The sequence below is a fragment of the Phascolarctos cinereus genome, unplaced genomic scaffold (genome assembly GCF_003287225.1).
Source record: "Phascolarctos cinereus isolate Bilbo 61053 unplaced genomic scaffold, phaCin_HiC Scaffold_726;HRSCAF=1367, whole genome shotgun sequence".
NCBI classification, from domain to species: domain Eukaryota; kingdom Metazoa; phylum Chordata; class Mammalia; order Diprotodontia; family Phascolarctidae; genus Phascolarctos; species Phascolarctos cinereus.
This window is the reverse complement of record NW_027556098.1, coordinates 416177547-416196716: the sequence shown is the minus strand read 5'-3', so window position 1 is coordinate 416196716 and position 19170 is coordinate 416177547. Positions and strand designations below refer to the sequence as shown.

At 47.4% G+C, this 19170-nt stretch overlaps 1 protein-coding gene across 6 annotated transcripts; it reads left to right on the top strand.

Moving 5' to 3' along the window:
* Nucleotides 1-800: 800 nt before the first annotated feature.
* LOC144454276 (uncharacterized) lies at nt 801-18893 on the top strand. Of its 6 annotated transcripts, none has more exons than XM_078145922.1 (7): nt 811-899; nt 2835-2897; nt 8452-8535; nt 9318-9394; nt 10638-10764; nt 11263-11358; nt 15631-18893. In XM_078145922.1, exons 4-7 carry the CDS (start codon nt 9344-9346, stop codon nt 17871-17873), a joined length of 2517 nt encoding a protein of 838 aa, XP_078002048.1. In that variant the 5' UTR covers nt 811-899; nt 2835-2897; nt 8452-8535; nt 9318-9343; the 3' UTR covers nt 17874-18893. The 6 variants fall into 6 exon arrangements, with proteins under 6 accessions (XP_078002050.1, XP_078002048.1, XP_078002046.1 ...); XM_078145920.1 differs by having other exon boundaries at nt 8449-8535; XM_078145923.1 differs by lacking the exon at nt 811-899 and adding an exon at nt 1581-1895.
* Nucleotides 18894-19170: the final 277 nt, after the last annotated feature.

Genomic DNA, 19170 nt, shown 5'->3' with positions numbered 1-19170 from the left:
CTGAGAGATCATCTCTCACAAGAGGTATCACCTTGCCAGCAAAGGTCCACATAGTCAAAGCTATGGTTTTTCCAGCAGCCATGTACGGCTGTGAGAGTTGGACTATAAGGAAAGCCGAGTGCTGCAGAATCGATGCTTTCAAATTGTGTTGCTGGAGAAGACTTTTGAGAGTCTCTTGAGCAGCAACAGGATCAAATCAGTCAATGCTGATTTGATAAATCTGCTAATTTTGATAAGTTTGATAAATTAAAAGTCAAATACTGAAGCTGAAGCTGAAATACTCTGGCGCATGAGAAGACGGGACTTATTAGAAAAGACCCTGATGTCGTCGGGAAAGGCTGAAGGCAAAAGGAAAAGGGGATGTCAGAGGATGGGACAGATGGATAGCGTCATGGGAACCAGGAATCCAACTCTGGGAGACAGTGGAGGACAGAAGGGTCCGGTGTGCTGTGGTCCAAGGGGTCACGGACAGGACTGAACAGCGATAACAATATAGTTCGTATTTTCTGCAGTAGAAGGTAAGCCCCTTGAGGGCAGGACCCACTTCACTTTTGTCTTGGCGTCCCTAGCTCCTCCCACAGCACCTAGCACTTAGTGAGTGTTTAATGAATGCTTGTGGCTTGCCTCCCCGCTTCGATCCCAGCCCTCCCAGGGAGGGCCCGCCTTCCGGCCCCGCCCCTTCCTAGCCCGGCCCCTTTCTCTTCCCGCCAACATCATTTCCTTCTTTCGGGTCCCTCCTCCCGCCCCCACGCTGGGCGCCGCGCCCGGTGCATCCTGGGGCTTGTAGTTCGCACGGCGGCTGCGCACAGGCGCAGTGTCGGTGGGTGGGGCCACAGCCCTGCGAGCGTAGGTCTGGCTGGTCGCTCGGAGCTTTCCGGAGAGAGTGGGCCTGAGAGAGGGTGAGTGTGAGCGTGCGTGATGCGTGCGCGTGTGCGCCTGGGAGTGCGCGGCGGTGTCTGCGTGAGTGTGCAAGGTGGTGAGGGGGAGGGGCGCGCGTGCCGGGGGCCCAGCGGGTGAGTGTGTCTCGGCCCGCCCGCTCTCCTCCCGCGCGCCGAGCTGCGGGTGGGGAAGAGGGAAGGGCGTGTGCGTGGGTGTGCGCACGCGTGTGAGTGTGCGCCTGGGGGTGCGCGCGCGTGGCTCGCGGGCCGGGGCGTGCCCTCTCGTGCAGGCTCCGGAAGGCGGGGGTCTTGTGGGGGAGGGGCCCGGCCCTCAGGCCCCGGGTCGCCCCCGTCCTTACATACAACCCCCACCCCGCGTCTGAACCCTGTTGCCCACTACGGACCATCCGGGAGACCCGGGGGGGGGGAGGAGCTGGGCGCGCTGCCTCGCCGGGGTGGTCCTGTGGGGGAGGGGCCCCCGCGGGACCAGAGATCTCGGATCCCCGCCCCCCCAGTCCCATCGATCTTTCCCCTCCTCCTCCGACCATCGATCGGTCTCTGGGTCCGAGGACGGTCGGGGACGATGCGTGGCCGGGGGCAGGAAAGAAGGGGAGGGGGCGCCTGTGCAGCCCTCAGCAGGGGGAGGGGTAAGGGCGGCAGTCTCTCGGGCTGGGGGCGGGGAGGGACCTGTGGGGTATCGATCTCCCCTCCTCCTCCTCGGAGACGTCCTCCGTCTATCATTGCCTTTTCATTCTCGTCTTCGGGTCCTTCTTGGCTCCCTGCGAACGTCCGCGGGCTCACTCATCCTTTCGGGGGAAACAAGCTCCTTCCCTGAGCCCGCGCCCCCCGGCCCTCTGGGGGCTCTGCCGGCTGCCCCCTGCAGTGACTGGCGCTTGTAGCGAGCGTTGAGGTTTGCAGAGCGCTTTAAGTCTCATCCTGTGGGATCCTTGCAGCCCTGGGAAGGACGAAGTAGCTAGGAAGTGTCCGAGGTGGGACCTGTGTGCTGCCCCGCCTCAGGTGTGTACGGGTGACTGGGGGGGTGTGTGTGTCACATTGGAGGGGCCTCTGCAGGTCTGGAAATAGAGGGCATCGGGTGCCTGTGTGTTAGCAGCGTTTGCATGTGCTGTGGGCTGGGAGCTCTGCAGGTTTATTGATCTCTGATCGACTCCTTTTATCTTTTTTGGAAGCTTGTCCCGTCCATTTTCTGCTGATGAGAATAATACCAGCATTTAGATAGAGTTCTCACTTTTACACAGCATTTTGTCTTCACGACAACTCCGGGAATGCCATGAGGGAAACTGAGGCAGCCTACTGAGGTGAAATGACTTATGCAGGGTCACACAGGTAGTGTCTGAGGGCAAGTCTTGCCGACTCCAGGCCCTATTCTCTTCACTGGGCCACCCTGCTGCCTCCCTCTGCTCCACTCTTCAGTCTCCTTATTTACGGGCTCCTTCCCCACTGTCCACAAACACTCAACCCTCCAGTACCTCCACTTCATCCTGTTACCTTCTCAGTCTTATCAGGAGACCCTGAGGGGGAGAGGATGGGCTGTGTATGTGTGTCCGGGTGGCCTGTGTGTCTAGGCTTGGAGGGGGCTCACTCGGAGGACCTAGGACTCCAAACATCTGGCCCAGAACCCAGTCTGTAAGGGGCTTGCATGATATGGTATCTTTAGGTTCTATAGCAGAGTTCTGTAGCAGAGAAAGACTGTGTGTGTGTGTGTGTGTGTGTTGTGTGCGCGTGCGCGCATGTATGTGTGTGTATGTGTGTATCACTTTGGGGATTGATCCGAAGAGTGCTTCTGCATTTTGACCACAGCACTGCACTGCCTGGTGAACAAGATTGGGGTCAGCAGCCCATGAAGGGAGGGGAAATGTCTTCTGTAAGGTTTTTAGGTTGTAACTTGGCGATGGCCCACTTCATGGATCTCTTCTCATCTGTCTTCCATTTCATTAGGTGTGTGGAGGTGGGGGAAGGGAGCGGGCAGCTGCAACACCCAAAGCAGCCTCGTCCTCTCAGGTAATGGGGCCCTTTGGGAGATCAGGGGTCAGGGTCAAGACAACAGGCCATTTGGACAGGCCGTTTAATGGCTTTGAGCCTCAATTTCCTGTTCTGTAAATTGGGAGTAACATAACAGTCCTTGCATTTCCTATTTCACAGAGTTGTGAGAAACAGAGCTTTTATTCTGAACCTTAAAGAGTTACGTAGGGAAGGCAGCATGGCATAGTAACTAGAGAGCCAGAAGGATGTGGGTTCAAGTTTTGCCTCTGACACCTCCTGGCTGTGTGGCCCTGGATAAGTCCCTTAAACCTCTCAGTGTTTTGGGCCAGTGTATCAGGGTCAGATGGAAATGGGGGCCACTAAACAGTACCTAAGGATACCTGTGGGTCACATATTGACTTAGAAATCACATGAATATTATATACGTTCTATTGTATTTTTATGTTGTTAAGTATTTCCCAGTTACCTAGCCCCACTCGGCAGTGTTGTGGCCAGAGTTTTACACCTCTGCTCTAGGCAGTTCTGCAGCCTGCATTGGTCTAGGGAGTTTCCTCTTCTGGGCCTTCCCTGTATCAGTGAAATAATAGGTGTGGTCCCTGTCCCTACCTTGCTAGGTAAAGGTGAGTTATAAGTCAGGGAAAATGGCAGAAAAGGCAGGAAGCTGAGGAGTGAACATGTGGGCTTGGCTGCAGGCGAAAACGTCTGGACATTGGGGCACTCAGGAGTGGGCCTGGTCTAGGGGAGGGTCTAGGAGGTGAGGGAATGGCTGGCAGAGAGATAGGGGTGTTTGGCAAAGGATGAATGGAGACAGGGCACCGTGCAGGGCACTTCATGAAAAATAGCTGTGCTTCTGTCTGCCTCTCCCAGCACAAGGCTTCCCTGGGCTCCCCAGTTCCTGCAGTCAGGGCTCATGCTGGTGATCCTTTTCTTCTCTTGCTTGGAGGCACCAGGGTGACAAGGATAGAGGTCAAGCCTTGAGGATAGGTGGGGCTGAATTCACATCTGGGCAGTGGATAGAGGCAATGGACCAGGAGTCAGAGTGACCTGAGTTCAGACATGTACTAGCTGTGTGACCCTGTGCAAGTCCCTTCACTGCTATCTCCCTTAGTGTCTTCATCTGTAAAAGGGGTATAATAACAGCAGCTATCTCTCAGGGTTGTAGAGAGGCCCAAATGACCGCACAGATATAAAGGGCTTTACAAACCTTCCTATAAAAATGTTAACTATTATTATGTTTGTCTGTTGGCTGTTGGAATCTACTTCCTCTTTATTATGTAGATCAAATGAGATAATATTTGTGAAATGTTTTAGCACGGTGCCTGGCACATAGCTGTAGCCTAATGTTTCTTCGTCCTTTCTTCTTTTGTTTTCTTTTTAGTTTCCAGGACAGTTTTATTTAGAACCCAGATTAATTGATAATCCCATGCAAGCTGTATGATTTCCTTCTATTATTTTTTAGAAATTTAAGTAACATTTTATTAGTATTTCTGTTTCTTATATCATTATAGTATTCTCTGTATCTTTCACCATCCCTGTTTCAGAGAGCCACCCCATATGACAAATAGTATTTTTGGAGGGGAAAAAATGAGGGGGTACAGGGAATTCAGCACAACTGATCAAGACATTAAAAAAGTCCAAAAACGTGCAGTGAATGACACCTTTGCCTCTCCCACCTCCGTGAAGAGCTAGGCGGGGCTGTCTCCTCACCTCTCTTCATTTGAGTTCTACTCGTCTTTATGATTTTGCTATGTTCACTTTTGATGTTTTGGTGTGCAGTTGTGCCTTCCATGCTGTAGTAATTGTATTGTTTTCTTGGCTTTGCTCTATTCACTCTGCATCAGTTCATGTAGATCTTTCCATGCTTCTCTGTATACACCACACACGACGCTTTTTAGAGCAGTCATATTCCATTACATTCATGAACCACACTTGGTTTAGCCCTTTCCCAACTGATGGGCATCGATATTTCCAATTCTTAGCTATAACAGAAAGTGCTCCTATAAGGATTTTGGGGTTTATGGGGACTTTGTACTTATCAGTGGCTTCCTGAGGATATAAACTCGGTAAAGGAGTTTCTGGTTCAGAGGATGTGGACGTTTTAATCACTTTATTTGCATAATTCCAAATTGCTTTCCAGAATAGTTGAACCGTTTCACAGCTCCACCAACAATGTGTTAGTGTGCTTATCTTTCCACAACCCCTCCAACCATGAGTGTTACCATTTTTGTCATTTTTCTCACTTCAGGGTATCAGGTAAAACCTCTGCTTTGTTTTGGGTTTCATTTCTCTAATTATTAGTAATTTGGAGCATTTTTTTTTTCACGGACATGTTTGTTCATATCCTTTGACCATTTATCTATTGAAGAATAACTGTTAGTCATATGTATATTTATTGTTTATTTATCTTGGCTTCCAAGCCCTTATCAAAGAAATTTGATAGGAAGATTTTTCTCCATTTGCCTACTGCCTGTCTTATCCTAGCTGCGTTCATGTTGCTGTGCAGAAGCTTTTCAGTTTCAGGTTCCCTCTTCTGCTGCAGTCAGCGCATTATGTTCCTTCAGTTACTCTATCTTTTGTAAGGTGGCCCTTTTTTAAATCCTTTTTTTTTAATCTCCTGCTTTAATCTGGTTATGTAATGTTCCCCCTCTTTTCCCCTCTCAGTCAAGTTAACTTCATCTCCTCCCCATGGGCTAGTCCTAGTCCTTAGTTTTCATTTCATTTTTTGCGCCCCTTTCTGAAAAAGCTTCCTCTCACTCTGCGCTCCAGACTGCCATTCTCTGATTCATGGCCTCTGTAGTTATCCGGCCTCTCTCTTTTCTCTGTTTTCTTCATGCAGGTAAAGCCTCCAGAGGATCCGTTCTAGACTCTCTCCTCAAGGCGCTTTCTGCAGATGCCTTGTCGGGGGCTTGGCGCATGGGTTCCCCTTCTTTGTACCTCACCCCCAGAACAGTGCCAGCTGTTTCAGATGGCAGAGATGCCACTGCCCCGTGCTAGGTCCCCTTCTGTATTATAGCCCTGATGTTTTGAGTTTACTTTTGTTGATTCCTTTTTTTCTACATTGGCCTAGAAATCTCCCAGCGTTCATGCTCTCCCACTTCTCAGGGTGTCAGCTGCGTAGCGCCACCCTCCCCCACTCCCTCCCAGATTCCAAGTCTCAAGACAGATAGATTTTTTAAGCACCGAGGACAAGGCCTTCAGGTCTCATCCTATACAGGGCTCTTATCTCTCTTCACGCTCAGAACGTTCATCAGTAGAACCCCCTCTTCTCCCTCTGCCATTTTCAGTTTTACCCCCTCCTTACCCATTCTTCTCTTCCTGAGACCACAGAGATCACCTTCCCCTCAGTGCTTGTCTTGCTGCGATCCTGGTGCGTTGCTTTTTTCTGTCTCCTTGCTCCCCTCCCCCCATCGTGCGCCCTCACATGTTATAACAACATCCGCCTTTGGCAGGGTGTCACCAGCTATGTCCATATGCCCCCCTGGATGCCTCTTCTCTGGCAGCGCTCCTAGATTTCTGCCTTCGCTCCTGTCTCTTTGTGTACCTTTAGAAAGAAGGAGTCTCTCTGTTGTCCCAGGTACCACTGCCACCCTTGCCTGCTATTTAGGTGTTTAAGAAGCAGATATCGTCTTCAGTTCTGGCTTTCTTTCTAAAAATGTTTCAAACGCTCCTTTATTATTGAATGTCCATCATTTTTCCTATGTGGTGAAATTCAGATTTTCAGTTTAGGTCTCCCTGGGCTGCATCTTGAGCTCCAGTGCTCTTCAGAGCACATCTCTTTCATATCCTCCTTTTTCTAGTGGGTTCAGAATGTCTTTCGTTATTGGAATGCCCTTTCCTTTTTATTTGAAGGCCTTTCTCCTGATTGCTTGAAGAACTTGTTTCTGGATTGAATTGTTAATTTTAACCACTATCTGTCTTAGAATTTCCAGCCTTGGGGTTTCTTTTTTCTGGAGGCGAACTATGAATTCTTTCAAGTGTAATTTCATTTTCTAGGTTTAGAAGTTTTGGACTGTTCTTTTCTATTATTTTCTTCATTATAGTGTTAAGGTTTTTTATCCTGTTGTCTTCTGGGATGTCTGTGATTCTTAGGTTGTCTCTATGCATCCTGTCTTCAAAATCCATGTTTTCCTTTTGTAATGAGCATATTTTCTTTAAACTTTTTTGTTTTTTGCTTTGTCTTCTTTTGGTTGTCCTTTACTTCTGTGTATTTGCATTTCCAGTCTCTTGTTCTCTCAGTTTCTTTGTTGAGGTTTGCCATCGCAGATCCAAGTTTTCTGTTCTGTTCATTATTTTTACTGTGCAGGACATACATTCTCTCATAATTCTCCTTTCTCTTTTAAATCACTAAGAAATTGCATGTTACAATTTCAGGTTCTCCTCAATTTCCACAGGCTTCTCTGTCTCTTCAAATGTTGTATCATTATCCTTTATTTTGCAGTCTTTATTTTGCCTGAAGTTATTTTCTAGATCTGGAGACCATATTTCCTCCCTGTTGATTTATCTGTTTATGTTCAAGGTCTTTGGGGTTTCTTTCAGAATTCTGTAGTGATTTTAGTTTTTTTACCTCTTATTTTCCTTATCGCTCATTTTCTGACTCCCTCTCCTCTGATTGTGGATCATCTCAGCTTCCTCCTGTCCTGAGTGATGACTTTTGGGTGAATTTTGGATTCTGGATGTCTCCAACCATAGAAACAGCTGAAGTTGCATTATCTTTGATGCATAGTTTCTCTTTTGAAGTAATTTGAGAGGTTGGGGGATTGGAGAAAATGTCTAGCCCCCCACCATCGTGTTGCTCCAGGACCCAGAAGTTTCCCCTCATTCACAGTGGCTTTTTTTCATCCCCATAATTGCCACACTCTTCTGTGTTCGCTGTGGTCTGGTGCACTTCCTGTTTCACTGGCCTCTAACGGCTCTCCCCTCCTCTCTTCCTAGATGGCTTCTCCCTCACGTTTGCTTTCATCAGGTCCTTGATGGTGAGCTTAGCCACATTAACAATGCAGGTGTAGATATTCAAATGCTATTCCTATACACTCCAAGACCCCATGCTTGCCCACCCCTACACTAGATTGTAATAATAATAGTTGGCATTTATATAGTGCTTTAAGGCTTGCAAAGTGCCTTACAAATAGTATTTCATTTGATCCTCACAACAACCCTGGGAAGTAGGTGCTATTATCCTATCCCCCTTTTACAGATGAGGAAACTGAGGCTGAGAAAGGCTGAGGGACTTGCCCAGGGTCTCACAACTAGTATAAGTGTCTGAGGCTGGATTTGAACTCAGGTCTTTCTGACTCCAGGTCCATTGCTCTGTCCACTGATACCTTGCTCCCAGTAAGCTCCTTGAATTAGAGCCTCCGTCTCATTCATCCGTATATCTGAAAAAGGGCTTGTCATCACAAGGCCTTATCCAAAGTGAGTGCAGTAAATGTTTGTTGAATGACGGAATGAAAGCCATCCTATTCCGGTTTGTATGGTCTTTGGCCATCTCCAAAGGGCCCTGAGATGGGAATGTGTGTCTGAGATTATGGAGCCTTCTGCTGACTCAGTCATCTCCCTGTCTGTCACCCAGCAGCCTTCAGTAGAGTCTACAGGGCCCCAGCCTGGAACACCAAAGGATCTGTGGAGATAGAGCCGAGCCCGACAGTGAAGGCCCCAGGTAAAATGACCTTGCTCTTGAGCCCCCAGCCCCAGCTCTGAGGGGAGATGAAGGGAGTGGAGGGCATCCTTGGTTAGCCGGAATCCAGCCTGGGAGGAAACCTACCAGACCTGAGAGGCCTTTCAGCAGAACTCCGGGACAGAGGCTAGAGACTGATTCAGAGGAGCTGGAGCAATCCCTAACCAGAGAAGCCAGGTTTGGGTAGAGGCAGGGGCAAGGGGGCAGGGCATAGAGGACCAGCTTCTAGTGCTTGAGGAAAAAGGTGAGAATTGCTGGGATCGGTACTCCAGCTAGGATGTATCTGAGGCTGAATTTGAACTCAGGTCATCTCGACTCCAGGTCTTGTGCTCTATCCACTGTATTGTCTCACTCCTTCACAGATGGTGTCATGGTGTTAAGAGCCCTGGTTTTGGAGTCTGTCACCCTGTGACCTTGGGCAAATCATCTGACCTCCCTAAGACACAGTTTTCTTATGTGTAAAATGAAGAGTTTGGACTGGATGATTTTTAAGGCTTCTTCCAGTTCTAAGTCTGTCTTCTGTGAGTTTAGAATAAATAAAGCAGTCCGTAAGCCTGAAAGCCCATTGTATGTGTGAGCTATTACCGTTGTTAGTATTATTCTGAAAGGAGGTGGAATGTTTCAGGACTCCCTTTGACCGGTGGATCTGTAGGGAACATGGTGGTCTTAGCCAGACAGAGTTGGGGGGTAGTTTCCCCTGTGGAGATTCATGCTTTCCACTTCCTTGTGACTCCATTCTCCTCTTGCATCCCTCTTTCCTCCAGACCGTGCTCTTTTCCAAGAAACGAACATGGAAGAAGAGGAGGGAATGATGTCTGGGTTCCTCACAGCCAAGTTGCAGGTGAGTTGGGATCTCTTCCTCTTCTTGTCACCAGCAATGTCACGGCTCTTCAGAACACGGGCATTTCCTTCTCTCAAGTCAGCTCTGGCACTGCTCTTAGAAAGCGTATGTCGTTCCTCTCCCCTCTGGCTGCCCTTGCCACAGCTCATGCTCTTTCCAGACCACAGTATCCTTCCGTGGCCCCCAGTCCCCTCCAGGTGATGTCTCTCTACACGCATATCTCTAGCACATAGCACAGTGCTTGGCATGTCGGGAGTGCTCAGTGTGTGCTTTTTCATCCATTCATCAACATATACACTGATAAGTAAGCACAAGGTAGCTTGAGGAAGGAGAGGACAGCACAGTGTAATAGAAAATGTGCAGACCCTGTCAGAGGATCTGGGTTCAAATGTGACATTGACTGCTTGTGTGACCTTAGGTAAGTCACTTAGCTTCCCTCGGTCTCATTTGTAAAATGAAGGGGTTAGACTAGATGGTCTTTCAGGCCCCTTCTGTCTCCAGGTATATGCTCCTATGATCCCATGACCTGGTGATAATTGTGGCAATCAGGAAAGTCTGTTCACCTGACTTGAACCCTAGAGGAAGATAAAGATCCGCAGGGGTGGAGGTGGGGCGAGAATGGGCATCCCTGAGCCAGGAGATAGAGTGCATGGAGGCGTGCAGCCCGAGATGGAATGCTGGTTTGGGAAACCACTGGGAAGATGGCTTGGCAGGAACATTGGGTGTGTCGAGTGGAATGATAGGACATTTCTGGAGCCGGGTGTTGAGGGCCTTCGATGTCAGACTGAGCAGTTTAATTTATTCTAGAGGCCAGAGGAAGCCACTAGAAAGGTTTGAGCAGGGGACGGTGGGGGCAGATCTTTCCTCAGGGAGATGGTTTTGGCTGCCGTTTGAAGGTCGGGTTGAAGAGGAGGTGGATGAGGTTGTAGCAGTGCCAGTGAGAGGTGATGAGATCCTAAGCCAGGGCAGTGAGGATGTGAGGGGAGAGGATGGAGAAGAATGGGAAGAGAGCATCTGAGCTCCGAGATTGGGAACAGGGACGCCTGGACAGCGGGCTCCAGGTGTGGAAAGATTAGTACAGAGTGTGAGGCCCGTTGCAGGAAACGAGAGGAGATGAGCATGTGCTGCTGCAGGTGCAGAGCTGTTTGGGACCCTCCTTGTGTGTCCTGCCAGCATTGCCTCCCTTCTGGGGGCATGTGCGAGGATGATCGCTGGGTGAGCAGAAATGTGTTCATTGTTTCAGAAATCAATGACCTTCAAGGATGTCTCCGTGGACTTCACCCAGGGGGAGTGGGGGCAGCTGGACCCCTCTCAGAGGGACTTGTACAGGGACGTGATGCTGGAGAACTACAGGAACCTGGTCTCTTTGGGTGAGGACCTCTTTCTCCTGGGGTGGGGAAATCTGCCCACTGGGGTTTCTCTGTGTTCTCACTTAAGGGCCGTAGGGTTTCTGCTGTCTTTAGCCGAATTTGGCATGGTATACTTGGGGTGAGAGATGCATAGCTGCATTCGAGCCAAGAGAAAGTGTGAATTCTGCTCCATGTCCTTGTGAAAGGGCTTTGTTTTATACAATGAGGAATCCCAGGGCCTCGGTTTGTTGGCCTGGAGGCTGCACTTTCCATTATCACCTGTCATGGCTCCACGTGTGCTAGCAGGGAGGATGACAGACGAAGTCCTTGGTGAACCCAGGCCTACCCTGTGCAGGCCATCCACCCGTCTGGGAACAGCTGGGAACAGAGTACAGAGAGTCCCTCTGAGGCCCTGTGGTCGCTTCCTGGGCCTCGCTGACATGAAGAGGAAGGGCCTGGGAGCGAGTTGGTGGCAGTTCTCTATCCCCATCATTTTTCCATTTCTTTCCCCGTGAGCAGAGCTTCAGGTTATCAAACCAGAGGTGATCTCCAGGTTGGAGCGAGGGGAAGCGCCATGCATGCTGGAGAGAGAAGGCCTGATGGGCTCCTGTCCAGGTGAGTGAGGGGAACCAGGCAGGCATGAATCACCGTGAGCACTCGCTCAGCTGCCTGGGCAAGGGTCTGTAGTGTGGAGATGTGAGATGGGCCGGGGCTGGGCCTGTGGCCTCCCAGCATGATTTTGGAGGTGCCTCTTTCTCCCTGGGTCTTGGTTGTTTCTTAGGAGCGCTTACCTTCTGCTGTGTTTTGCTTCACCTCAGCCCATTGCTTTCTGGTCCTCTCTCGCCTCCCACGTCCCTCTGATAGCAAAGGCAGTGTTGTGTCTTCTTGTTTCTCAAGCTGCACCATGGTACGGGGGAGATAGTCATGGGCGTGGGACCCGAGGGCTTCGTTTTCAGTATTGGTTCTTTCATTTTGTAGCTGTGTGATCTTGGGCAAATCATGTGACTTCCCTGGACTTCTCTCTTCATCTGCAGAATGAGACAGGCTAGGTGGAGGGCTCTTAACCTGTCTGTGGCAGGCGAGTTGTTTAGGGGCCAGGGATAGAGATGTAGAAACAGGGGTTATGCTGGCCATACTTACCCCCAGGTCCCACTGTCCTAACACTGTGGGAAATGCAGAGCAAAGAAAGCTGAACCAGGAGGACAGTTTATAAGATGATTCCAAGACTGCAAGGGACTGAAAGACTTCACAACTCTCCTCAGTGCCCACTGGTGAAGCCTTGTGCCTCCTCCTGCTCCTCCCACCCCTCATTCCAGCACAGTGGTGCTCAGCAAGCATTTGTTAAGCACCAACTATGTGCCAGGGCTGTGCTAAGCACTGGGGATACAAAGAAAGGTAAAAGACAGTCCCTGCCCTGCCAGTCTAATAAGGGAGACAACATGCAACACGCAGCCAACCATGCACAAACCGAATGCGGGACGGACTGGAGAGAATCTGTAGAGGGAAGGCACCAGCATGGTGGGGGAGAAGGAAAAGCTGGTGGAGAGAGAGATTTTAGCTGGGATTTGGAGGAAGCCAGGGAGGCAGAGACATGGAGATGGGGCGTGAGTTCAGTCAGTGATGATGCCTGAAGTCAGGAGTGGGAGGGTGTGTCTGAGGAGCAGCCAGGAGGCGTGTCCCTGGATTGACGAGGATATTGGGGGAGCGAGGTGCGAGAAGATTGGAATGGTAGGAGGGGGGTGAGGGAACCAGGAAAGTCCTGCAGAATGGAGGATTTGAGCTAAATTTTGATCAAGCTAATGTTTAGTTGGTTTATTAAAGGAAACCAGGGAAGCTGGGAGCTGAAGGTGAGGAGAAAGGACAATAGTAGAGATGGAGTCAGGAGATGAAATGTTGTATGTGAGGAACTGCGGGTAAGCCCTAGTGTAACTGGTTTGAGTCTTTTTGCATATATGGAGGAGAATAGTGTTAAGACTGGGAAGGTAGGAAGGAGTCAGGCTGTATATGCCAAACAAAGAATTTTATATTTGCTGCTGTCATAGGGAGCCCCTGGAGTTTATTGAGGGCAGTAGGGGATGGTATGGTTAGATGTGCAATTTAGGAAGATCACTTTGGCAGCTGAGTGGTGAATGGATTGGACTGGGGAGCAGGGTAGGACCAGTTAGGAGGCCATTGCAGTAGTACAAGTGAAGGCTGATGAGGGTCTGCAGTAGGGTGGTGGCTGCACCGTTGGAGACAAGGGGTGTAACGGAAAAGCTGTTATGAAGATAGAAACAAGACGATCTTAGCAACACATGATGTATGATGTGTTTCCCTTAACTGCAACCTCTATAAGCATTTTGTGGGACCATTTACACACGTCTCTGAAGTATTTCACTAGAGACCTCCTGCCAACTTGCCATTGAACTATTAGTAGCTGCTTTTGGAGTCCAGCTCTCCAGCCAGTCCTGAATTCATTTAGTTGCATTATTATCTGGTCCCTATCTTTCCATCCTCTATAGAAGAATAGCGTGAGATAGCTTTATTAGACACCTTGCTGTAATCTGGGAAAAGAATAACTACAGTATTCCCTGGATTGCCAGAGCTTAGTAACCCTGCTTAAAAAAAAAAAAAAGAAATGAATTTAGTCTGGTGTGCATGACCTGTTCTTCAAGCTCTTCCAGGTTTCTCTTCTTAATGCTCACCAGCCTTCCCTTTAATGATCCGTTCTAGAATTTTTCCAAGTATTAATAAGTCAAGTTCACTGGCTGCTCTCCTGTTTCTTTCACTCTTTCAGACATCTCTGGCAATGACTCAGTAATCCCATCAGTCCATTCGTTTAGTACCTTAAGATGCAGTTCCTGTGGGCCAGGTGCCTCGAGTCAATTAAGAGAAGTGAGGTGTCTCCCTCTCCCATGAGCTCTTTTTGCTTTACTGTAGCAGAACCGCCTCTTTGTCCATCTTCGATCATCTGCGTTTCGTGCTGCAATTCTTAATCAGCACTATGTTGCATCCACTATGCATGTCTTCACTGCCTGAAGGAGGGTCTGCAGCTTTCATCTTCAGAGATGCTGCAGGATGTGTAGACGGAACAGTCAGGTGACTTGAATTCATCCAGAATAAGATAGCTGCTTTCTTACTGTCTTGTTAATTACCTTGGGTATCACCTCTATATTAGCCATTTTTTGTTTTGTCCTTTCCATCCAAAGGTCATTGATTCTCCTTGACAGAAGCAAATAATAATTAAGCAGTTCTCTCTTCACTCTGTCATCAGTTATTACTCATCTACTCTGGGGTGTGAGCCTGCCCTTTTCTGGTCCTCCTCTTTTCCACAGCATAACCTTTGAAAACATTAAGTTCCCTGTGTATACACATTCTATTCTGACAACTCCTGTTTTTTTCTTATCAGATATGTTTCTTGTTATCTTTAGAATTTCATTCTCATGAGATTGCCATCCCTCTTTGTGTTCTCCTGAAGAATTTTAGTCTATGGGATCCTGCCTAGTCTTCCCTTGACCTCTTTGAAATTTGTTCCCAAATCTAGGGTGCTTGTTTTTCTTTCTGCCTCTCACACAAAACCTAGGAGGAAGTTGTCCCTTTCCCCCCAAATTCTCATCATTTCCATTCTAGTGCCCGGTTCCTCTCTCTTGGTGCAAATCAGATCCACGATAGAAGTGTGCTGCTTTAGTTCCTCTGCCTGCGCAGAGTGAAATCATCATTGGGTCAAATCAAGAAATGATCTGCTCTGCTTTGGGCATCAGCACATGTCTGGGTATTTGAAATGTTCCCATCCTAACTCTGAGCTATAGAACCACAGCCTTAGAGCCAGAAGGACCTTAAAGGCCATCTAGTCTGTCCTTTCATTTTACAGATAAAGAAACTGAGGCCAGAGAGTTAATTGACTTATTCAGGGTTACACAGGGAGTAAGTGACAGTTGGGCTTTCAATCTAGGCCGTCTGATTCCCACTCCTTTTATTCCAAATCATACTTCCCCAGTGCCTGAAGACTTGCCAGCATTATGGAGTATGAATTTTCTAATGTTGAGTAGGGCAAGCGCCTTTGCTAAAGACCTTCCTGCCTAATTATATGTCTAGGGTTTCTCTCCAATATGCTTCTGCTGATACTGAGTAAGGTACATATTCTAGTTTGATTGCAGGTTTTCCACATTCACTATGTTAACCATCTTCATGACTCTTTCAGTCATTCCACTCTCTAATCCACCTCCTGCAAAGCTGCCAGGAACATTGGAACTATGGTGTAGGTTTGACCACGTCATTGCCCTACTCAGAAAACTTCAGTGACTTACTGTTGCCTTAAGGATAGAGATAAACTACAAACTCCTTAGCCTTGCTTCTAAAGCTTTCTAAAGGCTGGCTTCACCTTACCCCTCCTGCCTTATTTTATGGTACTTGTCGCACTTTACTCAGACTAAACTGAAAACTGTTCTCGAAACGTGGAGTTCTATCCCCCATCTCTGTGCCTTTGCCCAGGCCATGTTCCATGCTTGGAATGCACTCTTTCACTCTCTTCACCTCTCACATTCCTTCTTTTCCTTCAAGGGCCCACCCAAGAGCAGCCTCCTCCATGAACTTTGCTTGATCTCTCCAGGAGTTAGTGTTGCTTGTCTCCCCAGATGGCCTTGTATTTATCAGTTTTTTTTCCTCCTCCACCATAGCATGTGTGCTTTTGAGGGTACGAACTGTTTCTCTTTTTTGTCTTTATGTCCCTAGTTCCTAGCACAGTGTGTTGTCTATGGGTGTTGCTTAATAAATATATTTTTAATGAGTAATTCCCTAGGAAAAATGTCCTCCACAAAATAGGGTTTACTCTTCAGTTTCCTTTCTCTCAGTGTAGTAGGCAAGGGACATTTATCTATCTTCCTGTCTAAATATCTTAATTTTTTTCAGATAATGATACTACACCTGGGTCCATGGAGATAGATTCAAAGGATGGCATTCCTATGGAAGAATCACTGCAAGAAAGCTTCCCGATGAGTGTTCCCTTGGACTTTAAGTTGGAACAGGTCTGGGAATATGATGCCATGTTTGAGAAGCAAATCAGCAAGCGGGAGAAAGATTTAAGGCAAGTAACACACACCGACAATGACACTTCCAGTGAAGTGAGTGATCAGGAGTGTAATACGTTTGGGAGAAGTTTCAGTATGATGTTACTCACTGATGCACAGGAGAACATTACTATTAAAAAAACTCTCCACAAATATGACACACGTGGAAATAACTTCAAACAATATTCAGAGCTAGTAAGGCGCAATAGAATTGCCTTTGGGAAGAAACCGTATAAGTATAATGAATGTAGCAAAGCTTTCAATTATCACTCAGACCTGATTCGATATTACAGACTACCTGGTGGAAAAAAATCTTACGATATTGATGAGTTAGGGCAGAGCTTCCCACAGAGGAGGCACCTTATTCAACATGCTAGAATTCCTTCTGGAGAGAAACCCTTTAAGTGTAGTGAATGTGGAATAGCATTCAGACAAAGTATGCACCTTATTCAACATCAGAGAATCCACACTGGAGAGAGACCTTATAAATGTAGTGATTGTGGACAAGCCTTCAGACAAAAAATGCACCTAATCCGACACAAGACGCTTCACAGTGGAGAGAAACCTTATCAGTGTAATCACTGTATTAAATGCTTTAGTGATAGCTGGTCGCTTGCTCTACATCAGAGAATCCACACTGGAGAGAAGCCTTATAATTGTAGTGAATGCGGAAAAGCTTTCAGACAAAAAATTCACCTTACTCGACATAAGACACTTCATATTGGGGAGAAACCCTTTAAATGTAATCAGTGTGGGAAGTGTTTCAGTGACAGCTCGCCCCTTCTTCTACACCAGAGAATTCACACTGCAGAGAAACCTTATAAATGTGGTGAATGTGGAAAAGCCTTCAGACAGAGTATGTATCTTATTCGACATCAGAGAACTCACACTGGGGAGAAACCCTTCATTTGTGGGGACTGTGGAAAATCTTTCAATGACAGCTCAGCCCTTACTTTACATCAGAGAATTCATACTGGAGAGAAACCCTATGAATGCAAAGAATGTGGGCAAGCCTTCAGTCACAGTGGCAGCCTTACTCAGCACCAGAGGATTCATACCGGAGAAAAGCCTTATCCATGTAGTGAATGTGGTAAGGCTTTTAGGCAGTATTCGGCCCTCGCTCACCACGAGCGAACTCACACTGGAGAGAAACCATATATTTGCACGGAATGTGGAAAAGCTTTTAGTCACAGTGGAACCCTTACTCAGCACCAGAGGATTCATACTGGAGAGAAGCCCTATGAATGCAGTGATTGTGGTCAAGCCTTCACTTACCAGGCCAGTCTGACGAAGCATCAAAGAAGTCATACAGGAGAGAGACCTTACAAATGCAGTGAATGTGGGAAATCCTTCAACCAGAATATTTATCTTACTCAGCACCAGAGGATTCATACTGGAGAGAAACCCTATAAATGTGCTGATTGTGGAAAATCGTTTAGTCATAGGGGAAGCCTTACTGCACATCAGAAAATTCACACTGGAGAGAAATCCTGTAAATGTCCTGTTTGTGGGAAGGCTTTCCGCCACATGAACCAGGTTACTCAGCACCTCAGAATTCATACCGGAGAAAAACCCTATACATGTATGGAATGTGGGAAATCCTTTAGTCATAGTGGAAGCCTTACAACGCATCTGAGAATTCATACTGGAGAGAAACCGTATAAATGTGGTGAATGTGGAAAAGCCTTCAACCAGAATATTTACCTTACTCAGCATCAGAGAATTCATACTGGTGAAAAACCTTATACATGTAATAAATGTGGTAAGAACTTCAGGCAATACTCAGCCCTTAGTCACCATGAGAGAACTCATACTGGAGAGAAACCCTATATGTGTATGGAATGTGGGAAAGCTTTCAGTCAGAAGGGAACTCTTACCAATCATCAGAAAATTCATACTGGAGAGAAACCTTTTATATGTAGTGAATGTGGAAAAGCCTTCAACCAAAATATTTACCTTACAAAGCATCAGAGAATTCATACCAGAGAGAAACCATATAAATGTAATGAGTGTGGGAAAGCCTTCAAGCAGGTCTCAGCCTTAAAGCACCATAAGAGAATCCACAATAGAGGGAAAACCTTGTAATTGCAGTTCATGCGAGTAAGCCTTCAGTTGGCAGCGATGCCTTGGTCAGCAATATCAGAGAAGTAATGCTGGAAGGTAAACGTAGCCAGGATACCAAAACTCACTGTGTGGATCGGTAGGCCGGTTTCTTTGGAATCTCATTTGGGAGGCCCTGTGCTATGTCAGGCCTTGCTGTCATTAGCACATCCTACAAACAGGAATGTCTGGAGGACCTCGCCATCTATTGGGAATCCCTCTTGTGCTTGGACTCTGAGGTGGACATCACGGTCAGCAAGCATTTGTTATGTGCCTGCTCTGTGCCAGGCACTGTGGTACGTGCTTGAGATACAGAGACAGACATGAAATAGCCCCTGCCCTCAAGGAGCTTAAATTCTGCTGGGGAGACAAGGGCATACAGATGCATGCATGTGGTATAATATACAGATGCAAAAGGCAGTGTTTGGGGTGGGAGTGGGAGAAGGTGGGGGCAGGGGAAAGGGGATCAAGAAATCCCTCCTGTAGAAGGTGGCATTGGAGCCGAGAGTTAAAGAAAACCAGGGATTCCAGGAGACTGAGGTGGCCAGTGCCTTGTCTGGCAGTTATTGAATGAGTTCCTTTTTGTTGTGTCTCCCAAGCATCCTCATGCTGTTGATGTACACATGGGAGACCCCTGGATAGCAAACAGTTAAGCACAGGGAGATCTTAATGTTCTCTGCACCTTTCGGTCAGTTGTGTGATTGTAAAGCTCTAGTCTGCTCTAGAATAGAAGTTTCTAAAACCTGCTTATTCCTTTCTCCTACTTTGAGCAAGAATGTTCCTGATTCTGTCTAGATTATTCTCAATAAAGATTTTGAAGAGCTGGAAATGGTAGGCATATAGGTTGGTAGTTATCCTCAGTTTGACTCCTGTCTCAGCAACAGAGACTTTCATGCCAAAGGGGAAAATGGTATTATTACTGTGAATGTGGGAAAGCCTTTAGTCAACTCAGAAGTTTTTATCAGGGGAAGGAGCCCATAAATATAACTTGAAATGTAGTGTTTGTGGAATGGCCTTTTACCACGTGAACCAGGTTACTCAGCATCTGAGAATCCATCCTGGAGAGAAACCCTATACATGTATATCACACAGAAAAATCTGTTAGTCCCAGTGGAAGCCTTATTACACATCAGAGGATCTGTACCGGAGAGAAATCTTATAAATGTTTCTCCCAGTGAGCATGAGCAGGTCTTTTGTGGTTTGCTCTTCTGCTCACATTCCACAAAAGGGTTATTTGGCGATGTAAATGTAAGTCAGATCTGTAGTTAACAAAATGGTCCAG